The 14,465-nt window shown below is 42.9% G+C and overlaps 1 protein-coding gene across 1 annotated transcript; it reads left to right on the plus strand.

Annotated features, from left to right (window-relative positions):
- Nucleotides 1-4,770: 4,770 nt before the first annotated feature.
- LOC120897759 lies at nt 4,771-11,696 on the plus strand. The gene is made up of 3 exons (XM_040302841.1): nt 4,771-4,903; nt 10,985-11,228; nt 11,321-11,696. The coding sequence occupies exons 1-3, from the start codon at nt 4,892-4,894 to the stop codon at nt 11,590-11,592; spliced, it is 528 nt and encodes a 175-aa protein (XP_040158775.1). The 5' UTR covers nt 4,771-4,891; the 3' UTR covers nt 11,593-11,696.
- Nucleotides 11,697-14,465: the final 2,769 nt, after the last annotated feature.

The following is a 14,465-nucleotide window of genomic DNA, read 5'->3' on the forward strand; positions in this document are numbered from 1 at the left end:
CTAAAAAGGGTACAGAGCTAAAACGAAAATGGTACTTCAACGACCCGGAACCAATTCCCCGGACAGTGCTTTATGCTCTCACTAAACCCATACACCCAGGAAGCATGACAAGTGCATTGGCGTGTCGATGGAGGAAAACTCGGTGCACCTTGGTGCACCTGTGCGACGTCCAAACTGGCGACAAGCGGTCCCAAATGCATTGACATAGTGCATGCGACGGACACATGCACCATACACGGGCTCCGATGGTGGCCGAATTATCACGAAATGTGCGAATTATCTCGTACGCCTCGCGACGCAAAGCTCGATTGTTTTTGGCTGATCAAACTGTACGCCTTTTTCCCGTAGCGTTGCAACAAACAGCTCTGCCTCCCACCAGGAATTCATTTTGGCACCTTGTCGATGTTTTATCAGGTAACGTGCGATTTATTCCCCCGTTATGACCGCGTACCAATCCTTTCCTTTCTGGAAAGGCGAGAGGCGCGCGTGTGCTTATATGTGGCCGAATCCGGGCCACTCGGGACGGTCAGGAAGCCTATTGTTTCCTGATGCTGTGTGTTGCTACGCACAAATCACCATAATTATGTCAGGCGTTTTATTCGGACTCTGCCGTCTAACGAACACTCGGAATACCGCGCGACGCTTATGTAAATGCAGTTCAAAAGCAACACCATAAGCCAGCAGGAGGAGCGACTGTTTGATGTGCTGAGTGGGGAGGGTTCGGGGGAGGGTTGCGATGGTGAATGAGCTTTTGGCGCGATCCCAGCATCGTGTTCCTTCCTTTCGGAAGGGAGTCTTTTTTAGTGTGTAGTTCCGGGTCCAGCGCCAAAAAGTGAACCGATGCACCATTGCGGCCCTCTGAGGGCTAGCGTTTCGCGTTTCGCATGCATATTATTACCTGATTTACGGCTAATTAAGTTGTGGCAGGGTTCAGCTCGGGTTGCGAGACAGCTCGGCTGTGGGCTGTTGTGGAATATGTATGCGCACGTGTGTTTATGAATGAAACACGTCCGGTTTAACGGTGCGCTCTGAGGCGAAATGTACGGCACTTTAGGTACGCACTGACCCAATCGTTAAGCAGGTGAATAGATAATGGAGCCAGCGGGATTCACTAATGCGGCATCTGGATTAACAAAAGGCATTGCATTACAAGAAGTTGCTGGCGTGTATGCCCTGCTTAACGATGGAAAACGATGGAAGGAAAGCCACACGCTAGGATTGTACGTTAGAATATTGTTTCCGTTTGTTGGGTTTGTTTCAAAATGCTCGGTTCATCACTATTAATAATTCACATTGAAAATGCTCAACAATGAACTAGAAAGATTGGTCATCCGTGAATTTGATGCAGTCAATAAATCCAAGAAGTGTAAAGTCAAAAAAGTCTATAAAACTTTCAATACAATTAGAAGTATGAATAATTTTACCCACAAAATCTAAAAGAAAGTAAATGAAGTAAATTGTTGTATCTTCAGATTGCTCATAGAATGAATAAAGGTATGTAAATGTTCTACCATTTTTAGAAACATTTTATATATTCTGCGATCGTTTTTTATTTTTTTTCAGAATTTTGTTCTCAATGTTTTAGGGAATTTCGGAATATTTTACTATGTTTAAGGTTAGTATTATTTAGTATGATTAGTTTTGTAAATAATCGATAATTGAATGGGATTTTTGTTGAACAGATGTTAATCAAATATATTGAAATGTCCTTGTTTAATTGTAAAACCTTAACAAACTATTGAAAATACTTTGTCAGCATTCTTTAGATAAATATACGAAACATTTTTTGCATTCATCTTTAAAATGTCATTTAACCATCTTATAGGAAGTCTTAAGCGAATCACTAGGCAAAGTATTAATTTACACAAACATTTGAATTAAAGGTATTTTATTTTTTCTAAATAAATGTGAATAAAAGACAAGCAAGAAAAACAAGCTTTTGAAATTAAGTATAATGTTATACAACAAGCTTTAAAATTTAAATTGCTATATAACGTTTCAAAGATTTAGTACGTAAAAACTAAAAAATGTTACAGAAAATTATTATGCATCAAAATAGAAATTTCCATAACGAGCAGTTCAAAGATACATGCGTTTTTCAACATAAAAAAAACATTATTTTTCCATGCAAAATATATGCTCTAGCTGGGTATGCAGTTGTATGGTTACGTAAAGATTTTTGATCGTAAAGGTTTGGTCATTTTGTCCTTATTTAAAACTACATAATCATTAATCTCCTTTATAAAAAAATGTTTCATTCATGTGCATTGATCAAATAAAGCATCTTCCTGCATTTATTGAGTCCCGTCTATTCTTGAATATGCAAACCTTCGTGCACCTAGTCGAATCGTTAGGCAAAGGTCTTTTTTTATCAGTTTTGGCCACCAGAGCTTGGCTGAAATGAGCCGATTTCAATGCCTATTCCTCCACAAATTACACTGTCACTTTTAATGTTAGTGTGAATAAACTTAAATTACTTTTTGCGAACCGCATAGGGATATGTTTTGTAGGCCTATAGTGGCTCGTTGATTTTTGTTATTAAAAAATAAATAAACAAAGTCGGACACAGCATTCATCAAACGTAGCATTTATAGGTAACTTATGACCAACTATTAGTTTTTGAAAAATTGCGAAAATTCGAGAATTTTTTTATGCAAACTACATACCAATAACTTATTAAGACGTTTGTCTGTGTTGCAGTCATTATTGACATTTTTCATTATTCCTCTCTCGAATTCTTAGAAAATAATTACTGATAAAAATACGTTTAAAATTATGATGAGCTAGGGAATATTGGTTAAGCACACTTTCGATATACTTTGTATTGCTTTAATAAAAAAATCAAGTATAATGTTAATCCAACTTTGTTCAACTGATTTTCCCACAACGGCAGTTGGGTTGCGCAGTTGTGCTCCTCGTATTTGCTCTTTTCTATTTCAACTGATGACGAAAAAACAAACAAAATTATTACAATAGGTTTTGCTTATCATGCAACTAGCTCTATTTCACCGTTGATTTGAAAAGTATGCTTTAAAATTGCATCACTATAAAGTTTGTATGAGAAAGACCAAATACTAACTTAAGTTTGCCAATGCATAGCATATCTGAAGTGAAATAAAACAGACACAAACTAGCCGTTTTTTGTTACCCAATCCAATGATAAAGAAACGTAATAGCTATAGCGAAGGCTAAAACGAAGCGTGTGCACAAGTAGCAATTATTTGGCAAACAAAGAAGTAGATTGATAGCGTTTTTGCTGAGGTGTCTTACCCTTGGTGTTATAATCATCAGCTCATACGGCGTGGCGGCTGAAGTTGATCTCATGCCAATGAATTCACGAATTTATATTTTGGTTCCCAGCCAGCACGATGCAACACGCTAGTTGGAAGAAGTGTGTGTGTGTATGAGTGCAAACATCAAGCCACAGCATCACGAGTGGCTATGTGTGTTTTGATAGCTGTATGGAGAATTTGTTGCGGAGCAGCTCGATAATACCATACCGTAGATGCATTTGTACTCTTGGTAATTATTGCCGAAAGCTTGAGGCCGATGCAACAAAACTGGTTCGCAAAAAATGAGACATGCCTGAGGTACGGTTTTCTCAGCGCTGGGCAGATGTGTATGTTGGGGCTTTGCATTTAACTACCCAATCGATGGGAATCTGATGACGTATCGCTTAGCAAAGCCCGGAAGAAAGCTTTCTATTGCTCGGTTGATAGCCTTCGATGAACGAAATCAGGCAATCAGTGACTACTTCCGTCGGAAACGAAGTGTATGAAAGGGAGAGGTGTTTGCGTGAAAAGAATAAAGGTACTAAACCTGGGAATAGCCTTGCTAATATTTCACGCCCTCGAGCTGCCTGTACAGCGATGGTAGAACAAAACGTTATTTGCGCCGTGCTTCACTGCTTGCACAATGGAATGTGCGAAAGCATTCTCGTGCCAAGTCATTTAGCAGTTTCGAAGCGCTAATTGCTTCCCTACGATTTGAATAAACGCCATCAAATGCATTCGATGTGGTATTTAGTATATCGATATATTCTAGGGGAACGATGTGATCAATCGATTATTTTCTGATATTTTATATTATTGTGTTTAGATGATGTATTTTAGATGCAATTTATTATTTGTATGTTTAGTTGAAACAAATGATACTTTTTTCACTCCCATTTCAAGTTTGCGAAAATTTAAGTAAATGCTTAGTTGAATTCAAGTGATTTTAAACTAAGCTTACTAGAACGACACAATCGAAACCATACACAATTTGAACAAATACTTAGGTGGCTTTTCGAAAAGAGCAACGACCACAGTTTACAGTAGAGCAAGGCTGACCTAGAGCAACTATTGTATATTTAAACCATCTTTACACTTGCAAGCCATCCAACTGCAAACAAGTACGTTAGAAAAGGTATCAACCCCACTTAGTTGATGAGTCGGACGGGAACACTGTAAAGCACACGGCAACGGCATGGTAGAACATCGACTGGGAGTTTTTGCTGTAAACACTACCACATCCGTACCCTTCTAATGCCGCAACCCTCGCCGAGCGAGATGGGAAAAGCATCGTGTTGCATAATTATCATTTTCATCTGTTTACCCTTTCCATCCAGCCGATCTGAGCCAGAGAAAGGGTAGGGCGATTCTCGATGCATTTTCCCGTAGCATGTATGACCTCCTCCCAGAGGTTCAAAGCAATGTTGGCCTCCCCCAATTAGGCAATACCTTAGCAATGGGGGACCGTAGCTGGGTGTATAAATATAAGCGTTTTCCGAAGCTACAGCAGTAGTGCATTCTTATCGTTCGTACAGTTCTCCAGTACCTAGAGGGTAGTTAGTGCAGTTGGCAAATTGCATCGCAGTGCAGAGCGTTAAAAAATCAAAACCATCCACAAGATGAAAGTGCTGGTGAGTAAGCTGAGCTGAACGGTGGCATCCGAAGTTCAACCGAAAATTTGTCCAGCAGAGAAACGAAGAAGCGTGACGTGTGATAATAGCTCCATCGGTGGCCCTGTTGCCACACGCTGTGGGTGTTAAAGTGCGCTTCTTTACGGGGTTTTTGGCGTGGCCAGGGGTTTGCTGAACTACTTTCGATAAACTGTGCAAAGTTGTGGTGGTGAAAATGTTGCTGTGCGAAAAGAGAAAAAGCAGTTCGTTCGAAACTGCTGCTCAACCTATTAGCGAGGTTGTTTATTGTGTCGATTCCCTGGATTAAATGCATAAAAACTGAAGTACTGAAGGGTGGGGTTTGTCGTGGAAAAATTCAAATGAGTTGCTGGTATTGTGATAACGCGCAAGCTGTGTAAGGAGGGTGATCGTGAAGGACAATCGTAAGAAAGTATTCACAAGCAGAAGGACAGTTAAGGAATGCTCATGATACGCAGCTAAAACCGTACAATAACATTGAAGAAGAGCTTGGAAAGTAAATTTGTAAATTTCTTTCGTGGGAGTAAAATAGCGAACATTGATTTCTGTCCAAAAGCACATCGACCATTTTGAGATTCCTATTCTCGACAAGTGTCCTTGATAATTATAGTGCAAGGCCGGCACAAAACTATACAAACACATTAGAGAAAAACGACAAAGAGTGTTAGAAACCACACAGCATTTCCACTGGTATGGGTTCAAACCTGTTCCTCCGCTGTTATATTGTTCTTTGTTGTTGACAGCTGCAAGGATAGTCCAAAGCATAGTCCCAATGCACCATTACTACCAACGAATGAAGGATCCTTCTCGTCGTTGCAAAGTTTGCATAGTTGCTGGCCAACACTCCGAGTTGTTTTGCGAGAGTTTATGCGAGTGAAACTTTAATTAGCTGTGTGACAAACGGTGTTGAAGGGTGCTACTCTCTTCACACGATGCATCAGGACGTTGGTAGAAGCGTTGGTTTTTTCAGTTGTTGTGAGTATTACCATAGCAGTAACTAAGCGGTGAAAAGTTGTTGCTTTCTGCTCGGATGCGATAGTACACGGTCGCGTGGAGCGGGAATTTCACTCATTCGATTTACCTATTTTCGGGTGCAGCGAAAATAAGTTTAAATGTACTTTTAAAACCCCCTAAAAAAACATAGGTTCCAAAATGTTCACTATTGGAGGGAAAATACGACCATAGTTGCACTTGTTGAGTCGCAGTAAATAGTTGAGATTGTTTAGAGATTTAATTAGGAAGCAGGTTGATTGCTTGTGAGCTGCACAACATTGGAAGAAAGTGAATGAACATCTTTGAGTGAGCTTTTTCTTTAAAGTTTAATTTGTTCTCTTTTTTGCGTTACGACGTAATGTGACAAACACAACTTTATACCTTTAACCATTTGCATTGGAAAAACAATAAAAACAAAAAGAAGAAGAGATTGTTTGACACTCGAAAAATCGATAAGAATTTGATTTCAGCTTTCGGTGCTCGCTTTGGGTTATCTTGTTGTTGTCGAAAGGGACAGTCTCCAGATCAGCACCGTTAGGCCCAAACCGAATGGATGGTTTATTTGACTTTAATCTTCTTTTACGATCTGGCAAACAACAAACTCAAAACCAAAAGAAAAGTCAAAGGAAAGAAAGGGTTGCTCAAACTCTGGCAAAAATAGTTGCTAACTGTGGCCGTGGAAGGAAAGAAAAAAACCTCACCACGGAAGTGTAGTACAACACACCGATGAATGAAAAATATATCACAAAAAAAAGAGTTACAAACATTTCGATACCGACCGTCGAATGCCGGGAATGATGGCGGAGCAAAAAACCTGTACAGAAAAAGTGTGCTCAAATCATAGCCAAATCCCAACGGAACGCAGGGCCGCACAGAATTGATGGTTTGCGTTGCGCAAAAAGTGGAGCCCAAGCGAACGAAGGAACGGAGGAAATGAAACCAGCAAATCAAAACCCGAAACGAAATCGTACAGGCGGCATAGTAATAAGTGGCTGATCTTATCCTTTGCTTTTTTTCTAGCTCCCCCCCATACCCGAGACACGTTAGGCAGGAATCGCATGGTGTGTTGTCACACTGCGTCCCTACTGCTCTTTCGTGCACTTTTTCGCGCCTGATCGATAATGAACCTGTCGAGTGGAACCTACTTTGGCGATGGCAAAAGTTAATGAAAGTTGCCGCCGTTCCTTTACCACAGGGGCTGGTTGAAGTGGAAAGGGAGGGAAAAATGGATTAAAAGCCAGTCGAGCTTTTAATGCTGGTGCGAATCCATTTCCCGCAACCGCATGTCAGTGGAAGTAAGGTGGAACGAGGTGAAGAAAATGAGAAACTACTCATCGCCGTTCCCAAAATGGGATACGAAAAACTACAACGAGGAGAAAAAAGGACGTCTGTTTTTTGGTGGATAGGGTTGTATGGAAGAAGGGGTGGGAGGGAGGGGGAGGGGTAGAGGGCAATAAAAAGAAGAGATGGATGCTAGGCCAACCAGCCGATTGCATACAGATCCGGAAAGCGTGCGAGCTGGAAGATAGTCAAACCGTAACATCGAAAAGGTTTTCCCTCGTGTCTGGGGGAGGCTTTCGGCACTGATTCTTTGCCTCAGCCAGACACACACCCAGAGCCGTTTCCCAGTACCTGTTTTTACTTCTTTCTATGGGTTTGAGGTTTCCACGGACTGGTTTTATGGTTGTCCGAGATGAGACGCTTTTTTGCCTACATATATCTGACAGAAAAGGATGGAGAGAAGAAGAGATTGAGCTCAAGAGAGCGAGAGAGTGGGAATGAAAAATAATCAGCTGAAAGGAGCCAAGGACACTTTTTGGGGGACCTAGGTGGGGAAGACTGGTACGTTTTTACGGCTGCTCAAATGTGAACGCTTAATTTGAAAGTTTACACCCAGCCGAGCCCGAGCCATGAGTGGAGCTGGCGCAGAGAAGGAGATTTAATATTGATTTTAAACGTTCGAATTAAGAGAGCAATTTTCGAATAGCTGAAGTCGATGACTTATGCTTCTGTCACTGGAGCTGGCTGAGATAAAGTTTTACGAGACCAGTTTTTGAGGCATTGTAGTTTGGAGTTTTAACGGCAGGGATAGATTACGTATGGAGTGGTTAAATGTCACCATAAGTGTGATAGGGTAAAAACTTAATGCCATTCTATTTGCGCATAGTGTAGCAAAAACGGTCCTTTATAAATAATTACAAGACCAAAGTAAAGGATGGTTGCCACACGATGAACAGATTTCAGTTCCATTACACCTAGAGATAGTTTGGAGTGGTTTGCTTTTTTCGTTACTGTTACATCCACCAGTGTGTCCAGTGTAATCAAAGATAACTAAATTAGTTGCAGAACGGAATTGTAACATCAAGTTCGAACTGTTAGCATATGGTGCGGACACACGAAATAATAACCGGGGAGCACATTCTTTCATTCGTTCTTTGCGGGTCGCTTCATTCCACACCTAAGGAAAAGTAATCACGAAGCGGTCGTAGAACTTTACCACTGTGGCTGCCAGTGGTCCCACTTGCCCCTTGGAAGGGTAAATTGGTAGCAAAACGGGTGTAGGAACATCATCACCTGGCCCGGGCACCAAGATCGTCACGCGGTCCAGTATCGTTGCAATCACGACTGAGCACCGCGCTACCGTGAGTGCACTTGTGGCGTAAAGTTGTGTCGTATAGTTGCGCCCGAGCTCGACCGTTCCAACCGTTGGAGGAGTACCCCCGGAAACGCTGACCATAGCACCAGATGGTACCACGGGATGGGATGTTGATGCGAAGGTTAGATACTTTTCTGCACATGTGATTCGATGGGAAGTTGGAAGACGTGGCACCAAGCTGCTAATGAATATCTACTGTCGTGCGCTGTGTCTTGTACCGCTGAGTTCCGCTGGATGCCACTGGGTCGTCGTAGTAGGCCGGGGCATTTCTACTGTGTGGCGTTGATACGGAAACTTCATCGAGCGGACGGGTGGGCAAGTGCAAGGGGATGGAAAGTTTATCCTGTTTTCAGTGAAGACTCCCCCACCAGCCAAACGAGCGTGTTGTGGCAACTTCAACCCGATTTCGTGTATCTTGGAACAGCGGGCCGACTGCTTAGGAAGCTCGGAAAAGTTTGCCGATGACTGCCGATGTAACGGATCATCCGGATGTTGTAGTGGCGCTGTCGACGGCACAACTGGAGTTCCGCAACTTTTCTCCCCGCTGCTTATGGCTTGGCTGCTGATGCTTCGTGCAAGATGTTGGAGAGCGGGCTATAGTAGTTGCCAGTTGGCAAGAGTTGGTGGAAAGTTTTTTTTCCTACAATCTAGCAATCGCTAGGAGCTAGGACTCCGTGTTCGGTGGATGGCGGATGGCGAAAAACTAACTTCGGCTTATAGTTCATGTTCGTAGTTCCCTGCAACGTGGTGACTAATTAGGACGAGAGGGAATACATGCGTTTTAAGATGGCTGTTAAAAATGTTTCACGTATTATGCACCCGTCCAAACATTAGTTAAAAACGAGTGATCGGGGCTAGAGAGAAAACGTAAGCGTGGGAACCATGACTCCTGTTTCGATGATTGTTTCTTTTTTTCCGGGATAAATACTTGGCTCGGTTCAAACTCGACAGAAAAAGTAAAGTAAACGCCTGTCTGCTGTTGTAAGTGAAATTGCTGAGTGGGAAGTTATGTTTATTCAAGACCCAGGACCCTACCTTTAACAGCAGGCCACTTGCTCGACTGTGCCGTTCGAGGCTCGCCACCGTTGGTCTTCCATTTTGGCTTCAATTAGCGTTCGCGAGTGTGTGCTCCGGTAACGTATGCTTTGCCTTTTCCTGTTCAGGAACTCATTAACTTTGACTGCTCGAAAGTGAACCGTTTTGGATGCTGAAGCAAACCATGCAGCTGCACCTTTCGATTGTAAATGGGTGTTTTATTGCTTCCCTGGGAGCGTGTTCTACGTTCCTGTCAGTAGCACCAGCACTTGGAAGGACCAGTGCCTTCCGAATCAATCATGCAATCACGACGGCAAGCGTACGAACAGAAACGCTGCAAGTTTGACCAACATACACACGGTGTAGTCGAAGTTCGTCGCAGTGCGACGTGCCCGAAGTTTGTTGAAGCACGTTACCCACCGAAGCACTTCATCTAGGTAAACTACACCGAGCTTGCGGTTCAATGCGATGGATTGGATGCGGCTCATCCTCAGCAGTTGGGCCGCACTCAAAACCAAAAAAAAAAAAAAAAAAACACCGGGAAGAATCGTTTATCAGTGCTCGGTGGCAAATGGTCGCTTACCAGGAAGGTAGAAAACGGCCGTTACCGCTGTTAGCTAATGTGCGCAGAGCTTTCGCTGCGGATGCACCGGTTGCTGCATACTACTGCTCTGGAAGCGTTTGCTGTGCCCGTGTCGCTGCGCTAGCGTTTTGGACGGTTTGACGCCGAAGCATTGATTAAAATTTCATTTCACTGTCGTGATTTTCGGACCCAAATCCCAGCTACTGGCATACTACTGGCCGGACGACGGGCCGGAGTCGTTGAGGTCGGTTGACGCTGTCGATATGATCGGGAAGCAGAACCGGCTACTGAGTGTGTCTGGTGAGTTTATTGGCTGCGACCAGTAACCGCAAACCTGCCGAGCGCGAGATACCGGGACCAGATTTACGACGGCACACGTCCGACGGTCGTCCGACGGTCGTCCAGGAGCCAGCAATAAAGCGTTCATTATGGCGTGATGTGGAGCCGCTCGCTAGTCGGACTCGTGCGCGAGACAAAGCGTTGACAAATGTTTGCGTACCGTGGCAAAAAGGCAATCACGCTGGAAGTAAAGCAATTTGGGTGGGATTGATTTGGAAATATTATTTGGATTTGGTATTATATTGGCAGTTTTTATCGGAATAGATTATACGATCGGTTAATGGCATCCACTAAAAAGGCATTCCGAGATCAGAAACGCGTAACTGATGCTGGAAAGCAGAACGAACGAAGCTAATATGTTATTAATGCTGAATAATAGCAAGAAATGTGAAATTTTATTTTAATTTTTTTTCTAAATAGTATTTCATTGCAATTTTCCTTCTCGTTTGTTTCGCAGGTATGCGTTGCTGTGATCGTGTCCGTGTTTGGTGTTGCTCTTAGTGCTCCCCTAGACGGACAGCAACAGACAGTGGCGATTGAAGGTGGAGCAAAACGCCAGGAAAAGCGTGGTATTGGTCTCGCATACACCGGGCTAACCGGGTTTGGTGCGTACGATACGTCCCTTGGACTGGCCGGTTATCCTGCCACAGCTTACGTCACCCCGACCGTGATCAAATCAACCTACACTGTACCGGCGGCAGGTAAAGGCAACGGGGTTTTGGGATGGGCAAAAGTTTTTGCATGTTTCATTTTTCAAATGGGTTGCTTCCTTCATCTATTTCCCCCCACGTAGCTACGTACCATACGGCGGCCTACGATGCGGCACATAGCAAGTTCGGCTATGGTGGCTTCTATCCGGCCAGCTACGGAGGCTTCGGCACGGGGGGATACGGATATGGCGGATTTGCGGCTCCGGCGGCCACCTACAGCAAAATCGTTCATCCCGCCACCAGCACGTACACGAAGGTCATCCAGACGTATCCGTCGGCAGCGGTTGTAGCCGCTGGTACACCTGCGGTCGCTAGCTACACCGGTGTTGGTAGCCTCGGAGGATACGTTTACTAAGGGGACAGGGAACAATACAATATGCTAAAGTGACCCGAATGTCGTGAACGGTTTGGGAATGGATGCTGTAAATGATGTATGGTAATAAAGTGTAACAAAAAGTGGTTCGAGTTTTGTTTGTTTTACTTCTTGAAAATCGCTTGGCATTGGTATTGAGTTGAAGAGCTTGGTATGGAAACGATCTGAAAGGTAAGTTACGGAACAGAAACAATGAAAATGAACAGTTTGGTGTTGTGTTATGCGCTGTTATTATCTAAATGTGTGTAATTATTACCTTAATACCTAATCATTTGTGTTCTAAAGTATAAATAAAATAGAATCAACACTCTAAATACACATAGCTATTAATTAATTAGTGCTAGGATAATACCCATGTTCATGATGTTCATGAAACAAGTAGATTGTTTTATTTATTTACCATTAATCGATGCATGTGTTTGTTCAAAAGTATGCGTCTCCATTGAAAAATTGCATTCAACGTCAACACCATTAAGACTCCTCATCGATTCTGCAAACACCAACACATCACAGTGATTGGAAGAGACTTCCCGTGACGTGCCCACATCCACCACCAATTGGATAACAACCCCAGCCTCTGTAAGGCAATTACGTTCCACGCTGTTGCATGCAGATGTTGTTGTAACGTCCTCCACAGAGCCAACCCGACTGCACTCTAATTACGCGCAAATCCGAAACCAATCGGCAATCTGGGATCTTGCCGACAGCCGACCGCAAAGACAAGTATTCATCAAACCAACACGTCTTACCATAATTAATCTGCTCGTCTCGGTGGGTGTACGCTATCGTGTGATAAGGACCGTGCAGAGCACCGTGGCTTCTGGTCCGACTGTAATGCTACCCGTGGTTTCTGCAGCTGATACTAAGCAGCTGCTCTCAGGTCGACGTTGCGTGAAATGGTGGCAAAAATATCGAATTCCTCGCGCGGTGTATATGTGTGTTCCGTGCTGGGAGGTAATTATAGTTGCCATCTGTCGGCACGGAGTGCCATCTGATCGGCTCACGGTTCACGGAAGCTGATGTCGTCCATTAGTCGGGTGGATTATTGTAGATATAAACAAAAAAAAACAAAGGTTGCTCGCTTGCAATGAAGACCTTCATAGGTAATTGTATGTTTCCGGTTGCCACGGAAACGGCCTTTGGGCAGCACTTTGCCACCAATTAAAGCGCGTATCGAGCCACTAATGTAATGATTTTCGCAGATCCGGGATGGTTCTGATATGTGCCTGAATGCTCCACTCGGGACGCATGTACACAAACCTCGTAATCTTTGTAGTGTGAACTAAAGGTACCGCAAACATGCGTAATGCTTCAACGATCAATTTTGGAAAATGATTAATGTACTTTGACACATTCGATATTTGAGTTTAGCATGGCCGTCAACATGGCAATGTGTGGAGATAGAGCAGCACAATACAGGTTGTCTCCGGGATACACTATTAACGTGGACCGAAAACAAACTGTGCATCTCAAATATCCGACAAATAAGAGCGGCTTGTTCGTTGTATTCCTTACTGTAACTTTTTTGAAATAGTTTTTAAAATTCCATCAAAAAGGATTTATTTTACATTAGACTATCAGTCCAAATCAAATCAAATCAGTGCAATTTTCTCAAAAAGCTGTCAAATTTAAACATCCTCGTACAACAGGTACCGCGTATCTCGAGGACCATTTTTATATTAAGTATCTTAAGGTGTATCTGGAACATAAGGCGTGTTTGTTGTTTAATTGATGTGTAACCTTCTTAAAATTACACTCAACGAGATGTATATTAGTCACTTTAAAAAAAAAACAATACGCGCTTTAAAAAATTAATCAAACAATAAGAAACGTCGATAATACATATTCCATTTTCCAGCATACCAGCATACCTGAATTACCTTTTTCCCGCCCAAAACGTTCATGTTCCCGGACAACTTGAAAGAAACGTTATCTGCCTTATGAAAATTATCCATTATAATCATAAAGGAAACAGCAAGCTTCCGCGCCGCATGCCAGAGCCCGGCCAACCAGGATTCGCCATTCGCCAAACTCCGTGTCCGGAAACGTGTAGCATCAAAGTCACTTAAATAATTGGCCCGATTTGGCGCAATTATCGTCTGTGGCGGTAATTATCAGCTTGTTTTACATTTTTTACGCTCCCTTCTGCACTTTGCCCGATCGCTCCTTCCCTTGTAGCATTATCTTTCTTAACAATCTTTCGGTAAGTGGATGAACGAAAAAATCGGTTATCACCTAAGAAATGTGTTTAAAGCAGGGTCGGTTGATTAAAGTGAACGGTATTATACTGACACAGCTAGCTGGCTTTCTAATTTTTTTTTGTTATTCTGGCATTTTCTACAGGTAGCATTAAGGTAATGCTTTAATTAAGGTTGAGTTTGTTGGTTAAAGGGAATCTTTAAGATATGAGCATGTTTCGGTGTTTCAAAAATGGGGTTTTGAATTTTTATCACTTTTTCTTGAATACACAGAGTTGTGCAATATTGAATTTGGAGCATTTAATCCGTTTCTGAGGTTGATAAATCGGGTCGATTATTATGATTCTCCGCCAAAAGCAAAACAGGCGTCAATGAGATCTCCTTTAAAGGTGTGCTTTAGCAAATGCGAACCGTGCATACGTGGAAAACCCAAAATAAAATCTGCTCAAACTTGCAACGAAAACCTCGATTCCGTTCGATCCCGAAGCAGATGGTTCGTTCGGGAGCCTTTTTTTTGTTTTGCCTAAGTAGCGGAAATGGCGCGCCCGGCACTGTACGGTGTGATGGCAATTTGTCTTATTAAGTGTTCCATTTCCATTTCCGACGCATGGCGGAAGCACCGGCTGGTGCTCTCCGCTGAACCGTGAAGTAATGTGA

Source organism: Anopheles arabiensis, chromosome 2 (assembly GCF_016920715.1).
Source record: "Anopheles arabiensis isolate DONGOLA chromosome 2, AaraD3, whole genome shotgun sequence".
NCBI classification, from domain to species: Eukaryota; Metazoa; Arthropoda; class Insecta; order Diptera; family Culicidae; genus Anopheles; species Anopheles arabiensis.

Excerpts from the sequence above, each read along its gene's own strand:
- LOC120897759 (XM_040302841.1), top strand. Across the intron at positions 11,229-11,320 it reads CTACACTGTACCGGCGGCAG|CTACGTACCATACGGCGGCC; the intron begins GTAAAGGCAACG and ends CCCCCCACGTAG.